This window comes from Staurois parvus, unplaced genomic scaffold (genome assembly GCF_062004578.1).
Source record: "Staurois parvus isolate SC_StPar_1 unplaced genomic scaffold, SC_StPar_1.0 ptg000503l, whole genome shotgun sequence".
In the NCBI taxonomy this organism is placed as follows: domain Eukaryota; kingdom Metazoa; phylum Chordata; class Amphibia; order Anura; family Ranidae; genus Staurois; species Staurois parvus.
This window is the reverse complement of record NW_028318299.1, coordinates 41,896-65,618: the sequence shown is the minus strand read 5'-3', so window position 1 is coordinate 65,618 and position 23,723 is coordinate 41,896. Positions and strand designations below refer to the sequence as shown.

The following is a 23,723-nucleotide window of genomic DNA, read 5'->3' as shown; positions in this document are numbered from 1 at the left end:
CCAAAACCTGGTTCAATGACCGTGGGATTACTGTGCTTGATTGGCCAGCAAACTCGCCTGACCTGAACCCCATAGAGAATCTATGGGGCATTGCCAAGAGAAAGATGAGACACATGAGACCGAACAATGCAGAAGAGCTGAAGGCCGCTATTGAAGCATCCTGGTCTTCCATAACACCTCAGCAGTGCCACAGGCTGATAGCTTCCATGCCACGCCACATTGAGGCAGTAATTGCTGCAAAAGGGGCCCAAACCAAGTACTGAGTACATATGCAGCTTCTACTTTTCAGAGGTGCGATATTGTTCTATGTACAATCCTTGTTTTATTGATTGCATGGAATATTCTCATTTTCTGAGATTGTGGATTTGGGGTTTTCATGAGCTGTAAGCCATAATCATCACAATGATGACAAATCACGGCTTGAACTATCTTGCTTTGCATGGAATGAGTCTCATATATTATTTTCACCTTTTAAGTTGCTGCACTGAAATAAATCAACTTTTGCACCATATTCTCATTTTTAGAGTTTCACCTGTATGTGGTCAACTTTAGATTTACCAAACTATGTCATATAAGTGCAAGACAAGGAGGACTGATTCCCCAACCAAGGCATTTGGGCTTTTCTGGTTTATTTTAAGAGATATTTGAAAGTTACTTCCTTCATCTTAGAAGTCAACAGTCACTGCGTTCTGTAAACACAAATGTTCCTCTGTAGACTATGCGATAGAGAAGAACAATTAAACATTAAGCTCCAGGCGATCGTTCTAATTTTGAATGTCAGTTGCCAGCATCCTACAGTGGAATTTCAAGTTTATGATCTGTCAGTAAATGAAGGTGGAGATTGTAGCTGGGCGACGTATGGGAAGTGTACAGTAAGAAGAATAAAGTAGTTGTGACAGTACGAGAGGGAGCTGGAAGCACCTAGATCTGCTTAATTCTTCATCCTTCCGTGACAAATCTCTATCTTTTCAATTCTTCTACAGCAGAACAATGACTGGCACGGGGCAAGATCTGATTCTCATCTTGTGTCTCCTCCTCAGAAGAGGTGAGTGAATGAAGCACATCAATATTTTATCTTTACTCCACAAAAGTCACAGAAAGCTAGAAGATCGGCAGCAAAAACATGGTCCATTGAGTCATCTGGCCTGGTTATTTGCTATTGTTCTTTTTGTATAGAACTGTGTCTATCTATAACACGCTTACATTCACTCATTGTTCCAAGAAACCACACCTTTCAGTAAAATAATACCTTCTAATGTTACCCTTGATTTCCGTTCAACAAAAGCTTTATTGTAGAGTAACTGGAGCGTGCAAAATCTGGTGCAGAAGCCAACAAGCTTCTGGGATTTATTGCCAAAGCTTAAATTGAACAAGCTGAAGTTAGAAGCTGATTGGTCGCCGTGCACATCTGCACCAGATTCTGAGTGCTCCAGTTTTAGTATATCTATCCCAATGTATTTGAGAAGCAGCTGTTTGAACAACAAGCCATGCCGAAATCCAGCACATGTACACCCTACTTACGGTCCATCAAGATGAAAATACAACATAAAGCATAGGCAACCAATTATACGAGGTTCAGCAGTGGGAGGCCTAGTGTGCCAGGGAGAGTCCCCGCAAGATGAGAAAGAGGCATAATATTCATATTGGGTTGTATAATGTGGCAGGTCAAAGCAAGCAACCAACCGATGAACAGGTCCTTAACTCTTAACTGTCCTTAATTCTCAAATGACTTGTTTCCAGTAAATGGGAACAAAGTGTCCTGGAGTCCACAGAGAAAAGAAATGTAATATGTCTCCAAATATGGAAAGGTTTCTTCACAGTGAGAGCTGTGAGAATGGGGAATAGACTCCCTCAAGAGTTGGTTGTGGCCAGCTCAGTGGATTGCTGTAGGAAAGTCCTGGATTCTTTCTTGGATACACAGAATATAACTGGATATAACATTTATAGGGAAAGTTGATCCAGGGAATATCTGGGGGGATCAGATCAGAAAGGAATTTTTTCCCCTGCAGGAGCAAATTGGATTGTGCTTTGCTGGGTTTTTTGCCTCTCTCTGGATCAACTGTGGGTGTATGAGTATAACTTTTTTTTTTTTTTTTTAATGGTTGAACTGAATGGACTTTTGTTTTTTTGTCAGCCAGACTAACTATGTAACTATGGCAGGAGGGGCATTACATGCCCAATGATGTATCAGGTCGGCAACTAAAAGATGGACCCAGTTACCCAGTTTACAGAAGGCACAAGATGAGAAAGAGGCATAATATTCATATTGGGTAGTATAATGTGGCAGGTCAAAGCAAGCAACCAACTGATGAACAGGTCCTTAACTGTCCTTAATTGTCAAATGGCTTGTTACCAGTAAATGGGAACAAAGTATCCTGGTAGGAGGGACATGCCCATCCATGTATCAGATCGGCAACTAAAAGATGGACTCAGTTTACAGAAGATTGGGGGGGAGGATTTTCCCTTAGGGGGTCTAGCAGTAGCCAGGAAAGGCACACAGATCGCATCTTTCAGTGCTCCATGGCATCTGTAAGGGACCGTCTGGCGGTACCTCTAGCACTGTGAGGAAGAACAACAAAAAGAAGCGCACCAACCTTGCGCATTACCTCAGTAACCAAAATTTATTGAATAAAAGAATGGTACTCACAAACAGCGAATAAAAACAGGCATGTAAGTCATCAAAGGGACTTTAAAGGCAAGATGCGGGACAAGCCTTCTTCCTCAGAGCTCTGAGGAAGAAGGCTTGTCCTTCGAAACGCGTCAGCTGTACTGAGTGGCTTCCTCCATGATGGGATTCGCATTTGCATCTTGCCTTTAAAGTCCCTTTGAGGACTTACATGCCTGTTTTTATTCGCTGTTTGTGAGTACCATTCTTTTATTCAATAAATTTTGGTTACTGAGGTAATGCGCAAGGTTGGTGCGCTTCTTTTTGTTGTTCTTCCTCACAGTTTCGTTTGGGCTTCCCCAGCCTTGGTGTGGAGCTGCACGACCTTGTCTATTTCGGTGGTTCCTTCCTTTTTTGGAGTTTATTCCATCTACTCACCACCGGTCTGGGTCCTGGAGCGCAGGAGATATCGCATTTTGTTCATTGTGTTGGGTACCTCTAGCACTCCACTGGTCAGGTTTCCCCAGAGCGCGGAGTCTAAGTCCCGGAGCACTTGTTCACCAGGGCCCCTGATGGTGGGGATGGACTTGGAGCGCACCGAGACCAGGTCGCGACTACTGGGTACACCCATCAGTGGTAGAGGCGTCCGCCAGAGGCTCCCGCAGGGTAAGAGCCTGATATGAGGAGGTCAGGAGATCCCGACGGGATGGATGGATGAGAAAATGCAGGGTCAAACAAGCAGAGTCGGGAGCCATGGGGTTGGTGCGGTACAAAGCAGCGGGCAGAGAATAGTCGGGTCACACTGCAGGTCAGCAACAGTAGATCAGATCCAACAGGGGGCATCCAGGAGAGAGGTCAGGCAAGCCAAGGGTCAGAGCAGGAGAGTACAGCACAGTCAGGGACAATCCGGGTCAGCAACAATCAGAATTCAGGTATACACAGGATCAGGAACATAAAAAGACCAAACGGCAACCAGTGACAGCTCAGGGGGATTTAAATACTGCGCCCTGTGCTGTCATTGGTGCCAGGCGCGCACCCGTGGATCCTAGTGCGCATGCGCAAGTTCCGTCGCCGCGGCCGGCCCGGACCTAGCGCCCACATCCCTGTGCAAGGCGGCGCACTGCGCCTGCGCTGGGACCAGCGCCGCGGCTATCCCTGACAGCATTAATTTGTTATACTCTTGATTTTCTGCTTGTTGGAGGACAACCCCAATGTGTCCTTTTCTCCATTCAAGAGCAAAGAGGATGTCCTTTAATTGTACATAATGGAAAACAGCCATATAAATGCCACAGCTGTAAAAAAAAAAAAAAAAAAATGGAAACATCCTCCATTTTATTCTCCAGGGCCCCTGCTTTAAAAAATGTATGTATATATATATAATGGGCTCTAATGCATTTTCGAACAAGAAAACACAGATGGGTACATCCTAAAGGCCAGGAAAGACAAAAAAATGACAAAAAGGACGGGAAGAGAGAGAGAGAGAAGAAAGCAAGGAAAAAAGTCAGGGTAGAGAATTTTCCCTTAGGGGGCCTAGCAGTAGCCAGGAAGGGTACACATGTCGCATCTCTTAGTGCTCCATGGCATCATGTTGTTATACTCTTGATTTTCTGCTTGTTGGAGGAGAACCCCATCCCCCTGCCTAAAAAAGGAACCCTGTAAAATGTCCATATTACTAAAATTGTTTGAAAAATAAAATAAAAATACAATATTTAAAAAAAAAAAAAATAACATGAAGCTACACAATTGTACAACACCTCACACATATAACCCACCAGAACCGAAATTGATTACAAAACCTGCAAAACCCCCAAAAACAATTGTCCGCACCATAAAATCTGCATGGAAAAAAAAAAAAAAAAATTACTTTGCTCCAAACTACACAATTATACAACCACCTAAAAATAAAACATGCATATTTGAAACATTAAAAAAAAAAAAAAAAATCAATACTTCAGGCCAAATGTAATGTTATCATCCATCAGCAAACTCAATAGAGATCTGGATGACACGGACCCAGGGCAGTAAGCCATATACTGTACATAGTATGTGTTGTGTCATTTTACAAATAAACTCATAAAAAAATAAAATATATAAAATGTTTATATTACTAATTAAAAAAATCTGAAATCAGATAACCCTCATAACCAGCACCACCCCACCCTACGCAATAAACTGACCCAAATAACGCCTGTGCAAAAATATGAAAAATATATGGAAAAATCAAAAAACAAAACAAAATAAAAAAGTAGACGTATAAATGCGTATGTTACAAAGTAGAAAAAGTTTGAAATTGATATTTCTAATAAACCATCATTGCCCCAACCAATAATAACCAAAATAACACCTGTTCAAAAAAAGTAAAAAATATGCAAAAATACAAAAAAACTTAAAGAACGCCCCCGTTCCCCAAAAATTAAATTAGATATATATTAATGTGTATTTTACAAAGTACAAAAATCTGAACATACCAAAAACCAACACATAAGCTCTCTGCCAGTTGTCCCTATGTTATACTTTATGATCCAGCACTGGTACCGGTTACACCATCCTTCTCCTTTTGGAAAGCTTAGTATTTTTATCATTTTTATTGATTTACTGACTTTTTTAAATTTAAATTTGTTGCATTTTTTTATGCATTTTTACACAGGCGTTATCCGGGTTGGTGTAAAACAGTGTTTCTCAACTCCAGTCCTCATGGACCCCCAACAGGTCATGTTTTCAGGATTTCCATTATTTCGCACAGGTGATTTGATCAGTTTCACTGCCTTAGTAATTACCACAGCTGTTTCATCTGAGGGAAATCCTGAAAACATGACCTGTTGGGGGTCCATGAGGACTGGAGTTGAGAAACACTGGTGTAAAGGATCGAGTTGGGATGGTATATAGGGTTTTCAATCTTTTGATTTTTGAATTTTAAAATATACACATTTATTCATATATTTAATTTTGCATGTGTTTATTTTGTGAATTACAATACATATATATATATATCTCAACTATGGGTATAGGATAGTGTGTATGGAAGGATTTTCAATTCATTTTTCCTTTTTGTGTGAACTAATATGTAACAGGGTGAAAATAGATGCATTTAGATCAGGGCAATTTTTGCCGTGAGGCAAACAAGGCGTATGCCTTGGGCGGCACTTTTCAGGGGAACGGTGCCACCCCCCGGAACAAGGGATGCTGGTTGTCCTGCGTCGTGCTGAGGAGGCTCCGCGGCAGGGGCGGACTGACCATTTGGAAACTCGGGCACTGCCCGAGGGCCCGGGGTCAGTAGGGGGACTCCATGAGATGCCCCTGGTACCTTTTTCATAGGCTTGTTTGAGTTTGGACAAGGACACAGGGGCCCCATGATCCCCTATTGTCCGGGGGCCCCATGAGTTGTCAGTCCGCCCCTGCTCTGAGAGGCATCGGGGTTGGCCGGCAGCTGGAAGAGTTGAGTGAGGGGAGCCGGGGAAGCAGCCTTGAAATTCAAGGAAGGGAGCCGGGTTTCCAGGGAGCTGTGATGGGGTGTCTCTCCTGGGTGGTGGTGGTGCGCAGGAGGGTCATGGGTGCGGGGGGCTGGTGGGTGACGGGGGTGGGGGATGTGGTTTTGCAGCAGATTTTTGGTGTTGCCTAGGGCAGCACAAATCCTAAATACCCCAGTGATTTAAATATCCTTTAACTATAGTTCTTCCACAGATACATCCTAAAGGAACGCCTCTCTTTTCCTTTGTGTTCCCTCTATCTCTGTGGGCTATGGGCATGGAGATATGGGGACCCCTGGTGCCTGCTTTGCACTAGAAGTCCCAAGAGGGTTCCACATTGCGTTTCTTTCATTTACCTTAACCACTTGCCTGCCCTCATACATGAAAATATCTGCATTTTTTCTTTTTCACTGGAAAATTACTTAGAATCACCAAACATTGTATATTTTTAATGCAGCGGACCTAGAAAATAAAATGGCGGGTGTTTCAATTTTTCATGTCACACAATATTTGCACAGTGGCACCTTTTTAAGAAAAAAAAAAGAAAAGACTTTAAAATGAATTTCAGTGCACACAAACACAATGTAATACCCAGTGTTTTGGTAAAATATAAAAGATGATGTCAGGCCAAGTAAATAGATACCAAACATGTCATGTGTTAGAATTGTGCACTCCCGTGGAATTGAAGCAAATTACATTCAATTATCCATAGGCATTGCTTTAAAAGCCTTTCCAGGTTTCCAGATTGGAGTTAAACAGAAGGTCTGGTGCTTGAATTATTGCTCTTTTGGAAAAAAATAATGAATTTCAATGCACAAAAAAAATCATAATATAATACCCAGTTGTTTGGTAAAATATAAAATGTGATGTTACATGCCTAACATGTCACACTTTCAAACTGCACACGCTTGTGGAATGGCGACAAACTAGGGTGCTTACAAATCTCCATCGGAGACGCTTTATAAGCCTTTACAGAGTTAAAGAGGAGGTCTGGTGCTACAATGATTGCTCTTGCTCTGATGCTCGCAGCAGGGGCGGACTGACAACTCATGGGGCCCCTGGGCAATAGGGGATCATGGGGCCCCTGTGTCCTTGCCCAAACTCAAAAAAACCTATGAAAAAACAAAAGGTACCAGGGGCATCTCATGGGCCCCCCACGGACCCCAGGCCCTCGGGCAGTGCCCGAGTTTACAAATGGTCAGTCCGCCCTGGTTCACAGCGATACCTCACAGGAGTGGTGCAATCAACATTTACATATGCGTGTGAGACCAACATGCGTGTTCTCAATTGAGCATGAGCGTGGAGCGGGGAGGCACTTTAGCTTTTTAAAATTTAATTTCGTTATTTCAATTTATTTTTTTACACAGTGTCTTTATTTATTTTGCTTGTGGGACACAGTATCTTTCATTTTTTATTTTTTGAGTCTGGGACCTACATGCATGTTCTCAACTGCGTGTGGGCATGGTTGGCGGGGGCACTTTAGCTTTTTAAAATTTAATTTAATTATTTCAATTTATTTTTTTACTCCATGTCTTTGTTTATTTATTTTGCTTGTGGGACACTGTATCTTTCATTTTTTATTTTTTTGTGTGTGGGACCTACACACACGTTCTCAATTGCGTGTGAGCATGATGGGCAGGGGTCGCTTTAACTTATTTCAAATTCAGTTTTATTATTTATTTTAGTTAAATGACATTTTTTAAACTGTGTCTTTATTTTTATGAGATATATACACATACATACATACATACATACACACACACATATACATACATACATACATATATATATATATATATATATACGTATATATATATATATATTATATATTTGCATGTGTAATGCTTTATTTATTTGCACGTGGGACACTGTAACTTTATTAATTTCTTAATTATTGTGTGTGGGACCTACAGGCATGATCTCAATTGTGTGTGAGTATGGGGGAAAGGAGGGGGGGTGCTTTACCTTTTTTTAATTTAATTTTCTAATTTATTTTATTATTTTTTTATTTTTTTTCTAATCAACTTTATTGCTATCATCAAGGAATGAAAATGCAGCAGCCGGGGCGGGTGCGGGTGGTTGTGGGTGAGGGAACAGGAGCAATTCCTGCCCCCTCAACCACCCGCAATAGTGTGAACCTAACCTTAATTTTTTTTAATCAACTTTATTGCTATCACAAGAGATGAACAACATCCCTTGGGATAGCATGGGCTGTGACAGGTCCTCTTTATGGAGAGATCTGGGGTCTGTTGGACTCCATATCTCTTCTCTGCCCTCCAAAGCATCTGATCGATATATAGAGGTATGCTGCTACTGGGGTGGTAAATTCCTGGGACATTGGTGACAACAGTATTTATTCTTGGGTTTAGACGCGCTGTAATTTTAGAACGATTTGCCTCCTATGTATTGTTATTTCAAATTGCTTCTATTTCTGCTCTTCTAATAGACACTCCCAGACACCTCCAGCCCAAAGCCCTCGTTATGTTCATTCCTATGAATGATAATCCCCGTCGTCATCTGAGACAATTTACTTTGTCACATTCTTTGATCCTGTCTGAATGTCTGTTACACTAATGCTGGTAATCTGTGAGGTCATCCTAGTCAAATGTCTTCTACATCCATCCCACCTACACATCTGTTACATTAACGCTGATGACGTCATAATCGCTGTAATGGTGGTAATTTAATCAGGATACCTCACACGTTAAACGCCCTAAACCTTTACAGGGTGGTATTAAAGAGTAACTCCACCTTTGCTGAGAAAAAACCCTCCCCTCTGGGTGATCTATGCACATTTCAGGGACCAAACTGTGTAGCAGATTCCTACCGTTTGTTATTCTGAAACAATTGAGTACTGACGGGATACTTTTTTTATTTGCACTAACATGCAATTTTGAGGACAAGCTTTTGGGGAGTGTCCCCTTCTTCAAGGTCCAAGAAGTACTGATCACAAAGTTGAAGCAGAATGTTAGAAGAGATGTGGGGGATGAGAAAAAAAAAAAAAAAAAAAGACTAAAGATAAGACACAGCAAAAGCAAAGACTGGGGGGGGAGACAACACTCACAGAGGGAGTCATGCTTGAGGTGATAGTCATAAAACTGTTGGATAATGATTGAGGAATCCCATTTCCTAATTAAGGCCGTTATTGGGAGTGTGATATTTTAGTTGCAGGGGATGCCCAAAATCTGACTTGTATCTTAGTGCAGGCTGCTGGGAAAATCAGTGGGCCGATCACACGGGCAGTAAATGACAAAGCTGGGGGGTGTATAAAGTAAAGCTCTGCTGATTGAAAGGGAAAGATCATTTTTAATAATGTTGAATTACAGTATGACTTGGTATTTCTAATGTTTTGATACCTATACACCAATGTATTGCCTTTCATTTCCATATTAAACTGAAGGAGTTATTTTACAGCATGAGGGTTTACAATCCCGTTATGTTCTGTAAATTGTGAGGTGGGGCCTCCATGGATCGGACTTGTTTTCTTTCCAGTATTATAAATCCCTGTCAAATGTATGTATGACACCTGAAAAGTCCCAGTTCTTTCATCTTCTCCTTTTGGCACCTGATTTGGGGAGGTGGTAAAGCTAATAGTATATCTGGCCACCCCTTTAACCACCTCTTTACCGGGACAATTCTGACATTTCACTCCTAAGTGTAAAAATCTGCATTATTCTGGTAGAAAATGAAATAGAACCCCCAAACATTATCTATCTATTATATATCTATCTATCTATCTATCTATCTATTTATCTATCTATCTATCTATCTATTATCTATCTATTATCTATCTATCTATCTATTATCTATCTATCTATCTATCTATCTATCTATCTATCTATCTATCTATCTATCTATCTATCTATCTATCTATCTATCTATCTATCTATTATCTATCTATTATCTATCTATTATCTATCTATCTATCTATCTATCTATCTATTATCTATCTATCTATATGAGATATATATATATATATAGCAGAGGCCTTAGAGAATAAAATGGAGGGTGTTTCAATTGTTTTTTACAGCTGTGGCATTTATATGGCTGTTTTCCATTATGTACAATTAAAGGACATCCTCTTTGCTCTTGAATGGAGAAAAGAACACGTTGGGGTTGTCCTCCAACAAGCCGAAAATCAAGAGTATAAAAACGTGATGCCAGTGAGCACTGAGAGATGCGATGGGTGTGCCTTTCCTGGCTACTGCTAGACCCCCTGAAGGAAAATTCCCTACCCTGGCATTTTTCCTTGCTTTCTTCTTTCTCTCTCCCCATCCTTTTTGTTGTTCCTCTTCCGCCTTTTCTGGCCTTTAGGATCTACCCAACCTTCTGTAAACCGAGTAACTGGGTCCATCTTTTAGTTGCCGACCTGATACATCATTGGGCATGTAATGCCCCTCCTGCCATAGTTACATAGTTAGTCTGGCTGACAAAAAACAAAAGTCCATCCAGTTCAACCATTAAAAAAAAAAAAAAAAAAGTTATAATCCTACACCCACAGTTGATCCAGAGGAAGGCAAAAAACCCAGCAAAGCACGATCCAATTTGCTCCTGCTGGGGAAAAAATTCCTTTCGGATCTGATCTCCCCAGATATTCCCTGGATCAACTTTCCCTATAAATGTTCTATCCAGTTATATTCTGTGTATCCAAGAAAGAATCCAGGACTTTCCTACAGCAATCCACTGAGCTGGCCACAACCAACTCTGGAGGGAGTCTATTCCACATTCTCACAGCTCTTACTGTGAAGAAACCTTTCTGTGTTTGGAGACATATTACATTTCTTTTCTCTGTGGACTCCAGGACACTTTGTTCCCATTTACTGGAAACAAGTCATTTGAGAGTTAAGGACAGTTAAGAGTTAAGGACCTGTTCATCGGTTGGTTGCTTGCTTTGACCTGCCAAATTATAGGATCCAATATGAATATTATGCCTCTTTTTCGTCTTGTGAGGACTCTCCCTGGCACACTAGGCCTCCCACTGCTGAACCTCATATAATTGGTTGCCTATGATTTATGTTGTATTTTCATCTTGATGGACCTTAACCTCCCTGGCGGTATTCCTGAGTGTAGCTCGGGGTAAAATTTGAGTACCAAGAGCGGTAACCCCACCTGAGCTACACTCGGGCTTACCATGCGGCGTTGCTCAGGGGGTCCCTGCAGAACTTACCTTGTCCTTCGCTCCCGCGATGTGTCCCCTGCAGCGTCCCCGGCCATCTCCTCCGGCCGATGCCGGCATCCGGCTTCCGTGTTCTGGTCCCTGTGATGTCGGGACGGCGGCAAATTTGAAATTTTTTAAAAATGTAATTTTTGCTGTCATTGCTGTTTCAACCCATTTCACATACATATTGTCCCTACTGCTTTGTCCGGCGCCCTGCCTGCATTTTGTCTGTTCTTTCTGCCTGGAAACTTTGAAAAGTCCATGGCGTCCAAAAAGCGTCCCTTTAGGTCAAAATCGGTTTTAGACCGGCTAGAGAACAGCGATAGTAAATCAGAACCACTTGCAGAATTGAGTGATAATGATTTGTGGGGGAAATTCCTCATCAGACACTGAAAACGATTTTGCGACTGAGCTCAGCGATGTGCGAACTTGCCTCTGTATTTAAAATTTCAGTGTTTTTGGTTTGATTATATTATTGGATTAAATTTATTATTATATAATTATTTTTTATGATTATTTATTACATTATAATTTATGATTTCGTGTTTCAAGTTGTATCATCCCCGGGATGTTTACTAGACTCTTGTCCGGACAGATTTCAGTGAGTTATTCCTAAAAATTACAGCCTACAATAAAAAAACTACATATTTCCATGCAAAAAAATGTACAGCTTTCAGCACAAAAAAAAAATCGGAAAGAATCATACCGCCAGGGAGGTTAAGTAGAGTGCACATGTGCTGGATTTCGTCATGGCTTGTTGTTCAAACAACTGCTCAGATACATTGGGATAGATATACTAAAACTGGAGCACTCAGAATCTGGTGCAGATGTGCACGGCGACCAATCAGCATCTAACTTCAGCTTGTTCAGGTAAGTTTTGACATTAAATTCTGATTGGTTACTATGCAGAGCTGCACCAGGGTTTTCACTCTCCAGTTTTAGTAAATCAACCCCCATTGCATGCTAGAGGAGAAGAATGTCAGCAAACAAAGTCTATGTAATGTATTAAAACAATAAAGTAGCTAGATCAGGGTTGTATCTAGCTCAGTGCCAAGGGTCAGTGTCAAAGGTCATAGTCAGTGTGTTGAGGGCTTGTTTGGATATGTGACAAGAACTACTACTCCCCTGAAAAGCATTCTGTCTAGAGATGAGCGAATCGAACTTGGCGAACTGGAATTCGTTTCGAATATTAGGAAAAATTCGATTCGCACCGAATCCGAATTTTAGCAAACTTCGGATGCACGAATCGAATTTTCCCCGATCAGCAAAAAGTGTCACTGCAGAGAGCTCCGCTATTTCTGACAGTTCTGACAGTTCATTTACAGCGGTTGAAACATTGTATCTATTTGTTTCCATTTAGGATACAGATGTTTTTATTCGGAAACAAATAGATACAATGTTTCAACCGCTGTAAATGTGAAGGAACTGTCAGAGAACTGTCAGAAATAGCGGAGCTCTCTGCAGATACACTTTTTGCTGTACTGGAATTCTTCTTCTTTTCATTCTTCTTCTTTTCATTCTTCTTCTTCTTCTTTTCATTCTTCTTTTCATTCTTCTTCTTCTTCTTCTTCTTTTCATTCTTCTTCTTCTTTTCATTCTGCTTCTTCTTCTCATTCTTCTTTTCATTCTTCTTTTCATTCTTCTTTTCATTCCTCTTCTTCTTCTTTTCATTCTTCTTCTTTTCATTCTTCTTCTTCTTCTTTTCATCTTTTCATTCTTCTTCTTCTTTTCATTCTTCTTTTCATTCTTCTTTTCATTCTTCTTCTTCTTCTTTTCATTCTTCTTTTCATTCTTCTTCTTTTCATTCCTCTTCTTCTTCTTTTCATTCCTCTTCTTCTTTTCATTCTTCTTCTTCTTTTCATTCTTCTTCTTCTATTCATTCTTCTCATTCTTCTTCTTCTTCTTTTCATTCTTCTTCTTCTTCTTTTCATTCTTCTTCTTCTTCTTTTCTTTCTTCTTCTTCTTTTCATTCTTCTTCTCATTCTTCTTTTCATTCTTCTTCTTTTCCTTCTTCTTCTTTTCATTCTTCTTCTTCTTCTTTTCATTCTTCTTTTCATTCTTCTTTTCATTCTTCTTCTTCTTCTTTTCATTCTTCTTTTCATTCTTCTTCTTCTTTTCATTCTTCTTTTCATTCTTCTTCTTCTTTTCATTCTTCTTCTTCTTCTTTTCATTCTTCTTCTTCTTCTTTTCATTCTTCTCATTCTTCTTTTCATTCTTCTTTTCATTCTTCTTCTTTTCATTCTTCTTCTTTTCATGCTTCTCATTCTTCTTCTCATTCTTCTTTTCATTCTTCTTCTCATTCTTCTTTTCATTCTTCTTTTCATTCTTCTTCTTCTTTTCATTCTTCTTCTTTTCATTCTTCTTCTTTTCATTCTTCTTCTTCTTCTTTTCATTCTTCTTCTTCTTCTTTTCATTCTTCTTCTTCTTCTTCTTCTTCTTCTTCGTCGTGCCCCGTGACTGCCCAAATGAGTGAAGTGTGCGGTGATTCTAAGATCGACGGCACTCATCTGCATGTCATACTGAGTGACAGTATTATTTCTCTTCCCCAGCAGACTCCAAGGACATTTAAATTAAAGGTACAGTGTTCTGCACTAATATAAAGGCTCTCTGAAGCCTAGAAACCCTTTTTATAAGTTAAATTTGCAGCAAATAAATTCGCATTGAATCGAATTTCTCCCGCAAATTTGGCGAATCAGCCGAATCGAATTTTTGAATAATTCGCTCATCTCTAATTCTGTCCCTTTTTTATAGACATTGGAGAGGCAGTGAGAAGGTGATATGTTGTATCCTCACCACCTGATCTAACCCTTGAAATGGCATACTGCTATGCCCAGGGCTGCAGTTAAAAACCATGAGGGCCCAAACAGCCAACCTGACAGGGCGCCCCCCTCCCCGTCAAAGTTTCAGTTATGAATGGACACAGTAAGTGGGTACCTATCACTCACTGTGTTCATTCGGGAAAGGAAGGGCCTGGTAAATGTGACGTATTTACCGGACCCTTCCCCCACTCTCCACCCTGAAGGATCCTATTGTGTGCTTGCAGCTACCGATGGGAAGAAAAGGAGTGAAGCCGGCATCACTGTGAAGGCGCATGGGGGGGGGGGGGTTTCCTTGGCAGCAGGGGGAAACATATGGTGCACATGGAGGGTGATGGGTACAGTGTGGGGGGAGGGCAATTACTAGGACTTATCCCTTGTATGGTTCTCTCTGCAGTAGCTGAAAGCCAGTGGGAGGGAGAGGAGAAGAAGTCAGCAACTGCAGAGAGAGACATGCATAGGATTGGTTACAGAATTGCCCTCCCTACTGATCACCCTCCCTGAACACATCTGGTTCACCCAGTTCCCCCCTGTTGGCCTAGGCCCTGTACAGGAGGCCTGGTGGTCCCCCCTTATCCATGGCCCATGCCTCAATCACAGGTAATGCACAAGGCGGTTACAGGGCAGCCCCATAGACTTGCATTGGTAACCTTCCATTGCAGCAACCCCATTGAAATCAACATAGTTACGTAGTTAGTCTGGCTAAAAAAAATAAATAAAAAAATTCCATCCAGTTCAACAAAAAAAAAAAAAAAAGTTATAATCCTACACCCACAATTTATCCAGAGGAAGGCGAAAAACACAGCAAAGCACGATCCAATTTGCTCCTGCTGGGGAAAAAATTCCTTCCTGATCCCCCGAGAGGCAATCGGATATTCCCTGGATCAACTTTCCCTATAAATGTTATATCTAGTTATAAGACATGCTGTTTATTTCTCTACGGCTGCAAAGTACAGCATTGTGACCACGGCATGTGTACTCGTGTGTGCGCTCCTGACCAAATGAAACGTATTAGGAGGGTTTCATACCCTGATGGATCAGCTTGTGTGCTGGAAGACACAATAAAAGTGTCTTGAGGTTTTTATTTGGTGTGCGGTGCCTTTCCTCTCCTCCGGAGTATGGTACAGACCATGGCAATGCAGGACGTCTTGTTGCCTTGGAAGTTACATTTTTATTCCAATAACATTTTATTGAAAAAAGTTGTAACAGCCGTAATTTATTTCAGGTACTTATATAGCGCCATCAATGTACGCAGCACTTTACATATATATTGTACATTCACATCAGTCCCTAACCCTCAAGGGGTGTACAATCTAAGGTCCCTAACTCACATTCATACATACACATACTAGGGACAATGTAGACAGGATCCAATTAACCTACCAGCATGTCTTTGGAGTGTGGGAGGAAACCGGAGTACCCGGAGGAAACCCACGCAGGCACAGGGAGAACATGCAAACTCCAGGCAGGTGGTGCTGTGGTTGGGATTCAAACCAACGACCCGAGTACTGCCAGGAAGAAGTGCTAACCATTTAGCCACTGTGCTGCCAATGAGCAGCGTACATCTCTCAGAATACATTGCAAAGTAAACATGAAGCGACATATGATCGGAGATCCAATACACAGATTCAGTATACAGGATAACAATCTCATCCCATGAATCCCAATATCTGTCTTGTATGGCATTGTGCGATGTGATAGGGGGAACTGTGTGCTACGGCACGTGTAGCAAGCTATCCCTTATGATAAATGGATGCACATGGCTTCAGTGAAGTGTAACTATCATTCAGTGGAGAAAAAAAGTCAGTTACCTGAGAGTGGGAGGTAAGTAGTCAGCAGTGAGATGGTGCTGAAAAAGTGGAGGAAGGCGAGAGAAAATAGAGAGCAGAGGACAAAAGTTGGGGTACAGGGAGAGGAGAAAGGAAAAAAAGGGGGGGTTGGGATGTGGGTAAGGATAAAGTTATTATTATACAGTATTTATAAAGCGCCAATAGTTTGCTCAGCGCTGTACATTACAAAGGGGGACAGAACATGTGACAGAACAATACCATACAATGCAAAACATGAGGGGATCGAGGGCCCTGCTCCTTGGAGCTTACAATCTAGGAGGGAGGGGATGGTGGCACAGGAGGAGATAGCTGTGGGGGATGGAGTGGTAGGAAGAGTGGAGGAGGTCGGCAAGTTAGCAGGGGGTTGGGTAGGCTTCCCTGAAGAGGTGGGTTTTCAGGGTGCGCCTAAAGTAGAGGAGAGTAGGTGATAATCTGATGGATCGGGGTAGGGAGTTCCAGAGGATGGGTGACGCCCTGGAGAAGTCCTGGAGGCGGGCATGGGAGGAGGAGACCAGGGAACTAGAGAGAAGGAGGTCTTGTGAGGAGCGGAGTGTGCGTGTTGGGTGGTACTTGGATATTAGGTCGGTGATGTAGTTCGGGGCAGTATGGTGGACGGCTTATTATTATTATACAGTATTTATAAAGCGCCAACAGTTCGCTCAGCGCTGTACATTACAATGCCAGCCTACCCCAGTCTAATAATGGCCATTGTCGGCAAGGAACATGGATAAGTATAACTTATCAAAAGAGGGGGATAAGAAAGCCAGTTCAAACTGCCAGCCAGTCAGCCAACTATCAAAAACCAAATTAGCCCGTCTAAGAACATGCGTTTAAAAACAGGGGATTAGTTAGCACACATTTGCAAATACATACGTAAGCCACAGAGCCACATCACGGCCCCCTGAGTATCTGTGGTCCTAACTCTAGAAATCTTGAGAGTCCTCACAATGGAGGCACATGCAATTAAATGGATAGAAACAAGGAATGGCCATTCTCAATCCCTACAGAACAAAAGCAGGTCAGGATCTGAATTCAGGTTTTCTTGAAAAGCAGAGAGCTGACCTAAAGAATCTATAATTTTCTGCATAAAACTGGAGTTTGTTGTAACACTTCAGCCGGGGCTACACAAGAACATTTTTGTATTCCTAGGTTTACGCTCTACATATTAACCACTTCAGCACCAGTGACATACCGGTACATCTTGGGACTTTGAGTGGTCATACCAGGTTGATGCCTGCAGCTACAGGCGCCATTCCAGTATTGCTGCTTTGTGCTGGTGATGGGCTGTTTATGGAAAAGTGATCCTAGTGGCTAATTAGCCACTGGATTGCTTTTGCAGGCTGAGGAAGGGAGTCCCCTGGCTACTTTTCACCTCCTTGCAGGGCTGTCCCATCCTACTGGAGAGCCCGGGAGTGCAGCCAGAGTTTACGAGATGAACGAGGACCGGAATGTCCCTGATCACCTCTATGGTCTAAGAAACCAGAAGCAACGAGTATTTAGTCACTTCCAGTTTTGCCTGATGTAAACAAACCATTATTGGCTTGGGAAAGCATTGTATCAAACCGATCTTGGTATGATCCAATGCTTTTAAGGGCAGACAAGAGATCTGGGTTCTAACAGACCCTAGATCTCTCAGTAAAAAGGATCTGGCACTTCCCACGCTATCACAAAGGATGTTGTTCATCCCTTGTGATAGCAATAAAGTTGATTCAGGGGCAGACTGACAACTCATGGGGCCCCCGGGCAATAGAGGATCATGGGGCCCGTGTCCTTGCCCAAACTCAAAAAAGCCTATGAAAAAAAAAAAAAGGTACCAGGGGCATCTCATGGGGCCCCCTACTGACCCCGGGCCCTCCGGCAGTGCCCGAGTTTCCAAATGGTCAGTCCGCCCCTGAGTTGATTAAAAAATTAAGGTTAGGTTCACACTATTGCGGGTGGTTGCAGGTGCAAGAACTGCACTTTCCCCCTCACCCGCAACCACTCACAGTAAAAAAGCACTACTCTTTAAAAACACGAGGGGGTGCTGTTCATTCTTAATGGCACCCCCATGCATCTAAAAATGCTGCAGGAATCCCTTTCCTGCGTGAAAGGCAAAACACACCAGCCCATACAAATGGGCTGCAAAGCTGAAATAGTGTGATTCCAGCCTAAAGGTACAGTGTAAAAATAATTAAAAAAATAAATAAAATAAAAATGTAAATTGCTCTCACAAACAGTGTTGGTCCCAAAAACAGTGATAGCACCGCACATGTGAAGTATCGCCCCGAACGTCAGATAGAGAACAGTAATTCTAGCACCAGACTTCCATGTAAATATAAAGTGGTGACCTGTAAAAGCTTTGAAAGCATCGAGTATGGATAATTTAACTTATGTAGTTTGACGACTTTCCACTGTCCTGCGCAGTTTTACAGAGTGACATGTTTGGTATCTATTTTCTAGGCGTAATATCATTTATATGTTACCAAAAAAATCTGGTATTATATTGTGTTTCTGAGCATTAAAATTCATTAAAGTGTATTAAAATAAAACACTGCACAAATACCACATGACATAAAAAATGGAAACACCCACCATCTTATTCTCTAGGGCCTCTGCTTAAAAAAAAAAAAAACTATTATCTATCTATCTATATATATATATATATATATATATATATATATATTTATTTTGTTTGGGGATTCTAACAAATTTTCTAGCAAAAAAAAATTCAGATTTTTACATATATGTGAGAAGTGTCAGAATAGGCCTGGCCTTAAAGTGGTTAAAGTCTTGCACTATCTGGAACATCTCGATAACTGAGTGTGCCTATAAAATTATATAGAATCGTCTGTCCTTTAAAAATATACACTATATTGCCAAAATTATTGTCCCCGCCCTCCCAATCATGTGATTCAGGTGTTCCAATCCCCTCCATGGACACAGGTGTATACAATCAAGCCCCTAGGCATGCAGACGGCTTCTACAAACATTGGTGAAAGAATGGGTCGTTCTCAGGAGCTCAGTGACTCCAAGCGTGGTCCCGTGATAGGTGGTCACCTGGGCAGTAAGTCCATCCGTGACATTTCCTGGCTACTAAATATTCCACGCTCAACTGTTAGTGGGATTATAACAAAGTGGAAGCAACTGGGAACAACAGCAATTCCCACAGCCACGTAAAATGACAGAGCAGGGTCAGCGCATGCTGAAGCGTACAGTGCGCAGAAGTTGCCAACTGTCTGCAGAGTCAATAACAGGGGCAGACTGACAACTCATGGGGCCACTGGGCAATAGGGGATCATGGGGCCCCTGTGTCCTTGCCCACACCTAAGCCTATGAAAAAGCCAATGAAAGGTACCAGGAGCATCTCATGGGGCCCCCTACTTTCCCCGGGCCCTCGGGCAGTGCCCAAGTGCTCAAATGGTCAGTCCGCCCCTGGTCAATAGCTAAAGACCTCCAAACTTGGTGTGGCCTTCAGATGAGCACAACAACAGTGCGTAGAGAGTTTCATGGAATGGGTTTCGATGGTCAAGCAGCTGCATCCTAGCCTTACATCAAGTGCAATGCAAAGTGTTGGATGCCGTGGTGTAAAGTACATTGCCACTGGACTCTAGAGCAGTGGAGCCATGTTCTCTGGAGGGACCAATCATGCTTCTCTGTCTGGCAATCCTGTGGATGTGTCTGGGTTTGGCGGTTACCAGGAGAACGGTACTTGCCTGACTGCATTGTGCCAAGTGTAAAGTTTGGCTGCGGGGGGATTATGGTGTGGGGTTGTTTTTCAGGGATTGGGCTTGGCCCCCTAGTTCCAGTGAAGGGAACTCTTAAGGCATCAGCATACCAACACATTTTGGACAACTTCATGCTTCCAACTTTGTGGGAGGAGTTTGGGGACGGCCCCTTCCTGTTCCAACATGACTGCGCACCAGTGCACAATGCAAGGTCCATAAAGACATGGAGGAGCCAGTTTGGGGTGGAGGAACTTGACTGTCCTGCACAGAGTCCTGACCTCAACCCCATAGAACACCTTTGGGATGAATTAGAGCGGAGACTGCGAGCCAGGCCTCCTCCCCCGACATCAGTGCCTGACCTGACAAATGTGCTTCTGGAAGAATGGTCCAACCTTCCCATAGACACCCTCCTAAACCTTGTGGATGGCCTTCCCAGAAGAGTTGAAGCTGTTATAGCTGCAAAGGGCGGGGCCAACTCAATATTGAACCCTACGGACTAAGACTGGGGGGCCATTAAAGGTCATGTGTGTGGAAAGGCAGGCAGACCAATACTTGGGGCAATATAGTGTATCTTTACGTTTGCTCATAAAGTAACATGATGAATGTTTTTAGCAAATGTCTGTTTTAGAGAAAATGTTTTCTACTGAAACACAATGTGAATGTTCACTAATAGATGACTTGCTGGAGGCCCAAAGCGGATGAGTATTTGTAGAAGTGTAATTAAGTGTTCCTGCATGGCGACCCCTTCCTGTTATCTCACATATATATTCTTATTATTATAGCCAAATTTACCCCCCTAACTCCTCCCACAGTTTTTACACTACATAGACAGTAATATACGGAAACGTGCGGATTGTTCCCGATTGGTGCGCTATTACTTTGTGGAACGTTTCCCCGAATGGTTCACGAAATATCGACTTTTTGTGGTGAAATTGGTCCCATAGGAATGAATGGCGGAATGTTCAAAACTAGAGTGGGAGCTGAAAAATCAGGACATGATTTCTAAACTGCCATCACTCTGTCATTTTCAAGCCCACCTACACAAATCGTATATCAAAACGTTCAGCTATCCCTGCTGCCACTAACAATGTTCACGGCTAAGCCATAGTCCTGATAGTTTTCACAATATGACCATTTGTTTGTAACTCACCCCTCCCATTGACATTCATTGAAACTCCACTCTAGCCACCTGAAATTTGAAGGGCAATTTCTAAACTGCAACTGTGCCTTCATTTTTAATATTTCAGAGACATACTATACAACAAAATGTAGGTCTTGGTCTTGTGATTCTCACAATATAAAGCTCTTCACTGTAGGATTTACAGTTTTAAAACTACAACCATTTGAAGATGGCAACCGCCAGTGAAGTGAGCAAGTTGGAGCAGTTTGTTTCTAACCGCTCTTCTCTGCCCTTGCTGTAGAGTGAGTTGCCATAGGAACCCATAGGAACCCAGGTGTGTGAGCAGGCAGCAGAGTGACAAAAGCTACTCCGCCCACTCCAGTAGTATATGATTGTAATTTGTAAAATGTGCCTTAATTGGATACGAATTACAGACAGTTCATTGTTGCATAACGTGTGCTAGGGAGGTACCAATCATTAGGTCACCAGCCAGAGTCATTTAATTTAAATAAAGAGCCAAAAATATTTTTGGTACCTAATTATATCCTCACTTTCACATTTGCAATGCCTGAGCAAGAATTTTCTCACCTATGTATAAACTTCAACCACAAGACACAAAATCTTTTGTAAAAAAAAACAAAAACAAAAACAAAACAATTCTATGTAAAAACAAGAGACGCCTAATTGAAGCAAATTGCCGACAATTGGAGTTATTATGGTGAAGGTGTCTGACAAGGACACAGCATTCCTTTGTTACAAAGCATGGCCAGATAGACAGTGTTTTTGCTTTAGAGACTCTATGACTTTGGAGAATCAGATCTACACAAATATTATTTTAAAGGCAGTTGTCAATTAACATTTTATGCAAAACTCTTGTTTTCTTTTTTTTTTTTTAAGGTAAAGTTTATTTATTCAGAGTTGCCATCGTGGAAATATTTACTCCCGTGTGCACTACTTTCTTGGACTACTACAGTCACCTTCAGTAATAACTAAAGGGGGGGGGGGTGAATGAAGAGAAATAGTAGGGGTAGAGGAGAGGGGAGTAGGAAGATAGGAGTGTAGAAGAGAGGAAGATGTGAGGAGAGCAAGAGGGAGAAGAAGAAGTGGGGAGAGGAGAGTAAGGAAGAGGAGAGGAGGGTAGGAGGAGAGTAGAAGAGAGGAAGAGGAGGAAGATGTGGGGAGCGGAGAGGAAGACATAGGGAGAGGAAGAGGAGAGAGAAGAGTAGAAGCAGAGTTAAGTAGAAGACGGGAAAGAGGAAAGGAAAGGGGGGCATAAGAGAGGGAGACGAGATGAGAGGAAGAAAAAAAAAAAAAAAGAAAAAACAGGAGAGGAAGGAGGTGAGTAGAAAAAAGAGTAAGAAGAAGAGGGAGAGAAAGAGAAAAGGAGAGTATAAGAGAGGAAGAAGAAAAGAGAAAGAGGAGAGGAAGCAGAGAGGAGAGTAGAGGAAGAAGACAGAGAGGAGATGAAGAGAAGAGAAAAGTAGAAAAGAGGAAGAAGAAAAGTGAAAGAGGAGAGGAAGAAAAGAGGGAGAGGGAAAGGGAAAGGGAAAGGGAGAAGAGGGGGCAGAGGAAGGAGAGAGAGAGAGAGAGAGAGAGAGAGAGGAAGAAAAGAACAGGAGAGGGAGAAGAGGAAAGTGGAAAAGAGGAAGAAGAGAGGGAGAAATGTGGAGAGAGAAGAGAGGGCAGAGGAAGTAGAAGCGGGAGAGGGAGAAGGAGAGGAAGAGGAGAGGAAAGTAGAAGTGGAAGAAGAAGAAAAATATGAGTGAGAAGAGGAAGATGAAAGGAAGAGGAAGATGAGAGTAAGAGGAAGATGAGAGGGAGAAATATTGAAATGGAGAGGGAGAAGAGGGGACAGATGAAGAAGAAGAGGGAGAGAGGAGATGAATAGGGAGAGAGGAGAAGAGGACAGGATAGAGAGAGAGGAAAGAAAAGAAGAGAAAGGTGAGGAAGAATTTATACTGAGCATTTGATAAAAAGGTATAAACTGGGCTTATGTTACGTAATAGGCGTAGGTCACAATGAGGAGTAGATGTAGAAATGAAGGCACACGCCCCTTTTCCCTAGATGTCTACCAAACATCAATCCATTTGGTTCTCCTCCAGTGTTAAATGAATTGTAGTGCTCTTCCATGATGCAGTAGTGGCTATCCTGCCCACTGAAAGGTGGTTCCATGAACAGTGAAGACTGTTCAGCCCTTCATTGATGTATATCCAATGTTTATTTTCACTTTCATTATTCATAATGGCCATGTTACCTATTAATGAACTTTATTATAGCATTTACGAGGGGTCTTTAAAAAGTTTCCGCATTTTATAAAACTCAATTTATTAGGAATTTCTAAAACAAAGTGGCAACTCTTCTACAAAACTGCAAGGTCTGTCGACTATCCAGACAGACATAACTCTCTCAGACACGACCAATCACTATTCTTCTCTCCTTTTGCAATAAAAATATAAAAGAGTGGAAATGTTTTGAAGACCCTTCATATTTCTGTTGACACTTTGGCTGTTTTTTCTGTTTGTGAGTTTATCTGATGCTAGAATGCTTCGTAAATAAACATCATATTAAAAGATTCTCAAAAAATATGTTTTCTGAATGATTTATATTATGCATTTTGTCCAAAATGAAAAAAATTTACAGTAATTTAATAAAAAATAATCTCTCTTACAGTCTGCAGTGACTTTGTGTCGGAGGACCTGCACGTAGTGGAAGGGATCCTAAAACAGCACGTTACTTTACCATGCTCCTTCGTCATCCCATACAATTGGAAAGGCCAAGACATTCACATTACTTGGTTCAAAAACTTTACTGACAAATTGCTGGACTGCATGGTGAGGGACAGAAAGACTCCGGTGTGCCAGAAATATCCAGACTCCTCCAGAGTTCAGCTCTCCTGGAAATTCTTGGGAAATGGAGACTTGGACATATACAGCTTCCAGGAATCAGATAAAGGGCCATACCAATGCTGGGTTATCTTTGATGATGCGTATCAAAGACAGGACACCTTGCTCCGTGTTCACAGTA

At 41.9% G+C, this 23,723-nt stretch overlaps 1 protein-coding gene across 1 annotated transcript in view; it reads left to right on the top strand.

Annotated features, from left to right (window-relative positions):
* The first annotated feature begins 860 nt into the window (after positions 1-860).
* LOC149451942 (uncharacterized) overlaps positions 861-23,723 on the top strand; it is a 30,075-nt gene continuing 7,212 nt past the window's right edge. The window contains exons 1-2 of the mRNA XM_089689896.1: positions 861-1,045; positions 23,370-23,720. Of these exons, the coding sequence (XP_089546022.1) occupies positions 991-1,045; positions 23,370-23,720 (406 nt within the window). The 5' untranslated portion in view covers positions 861-990. The remainder of the gene's footprint in view (positions 1,046-23,369; positions 23,721-23,723) is intronic.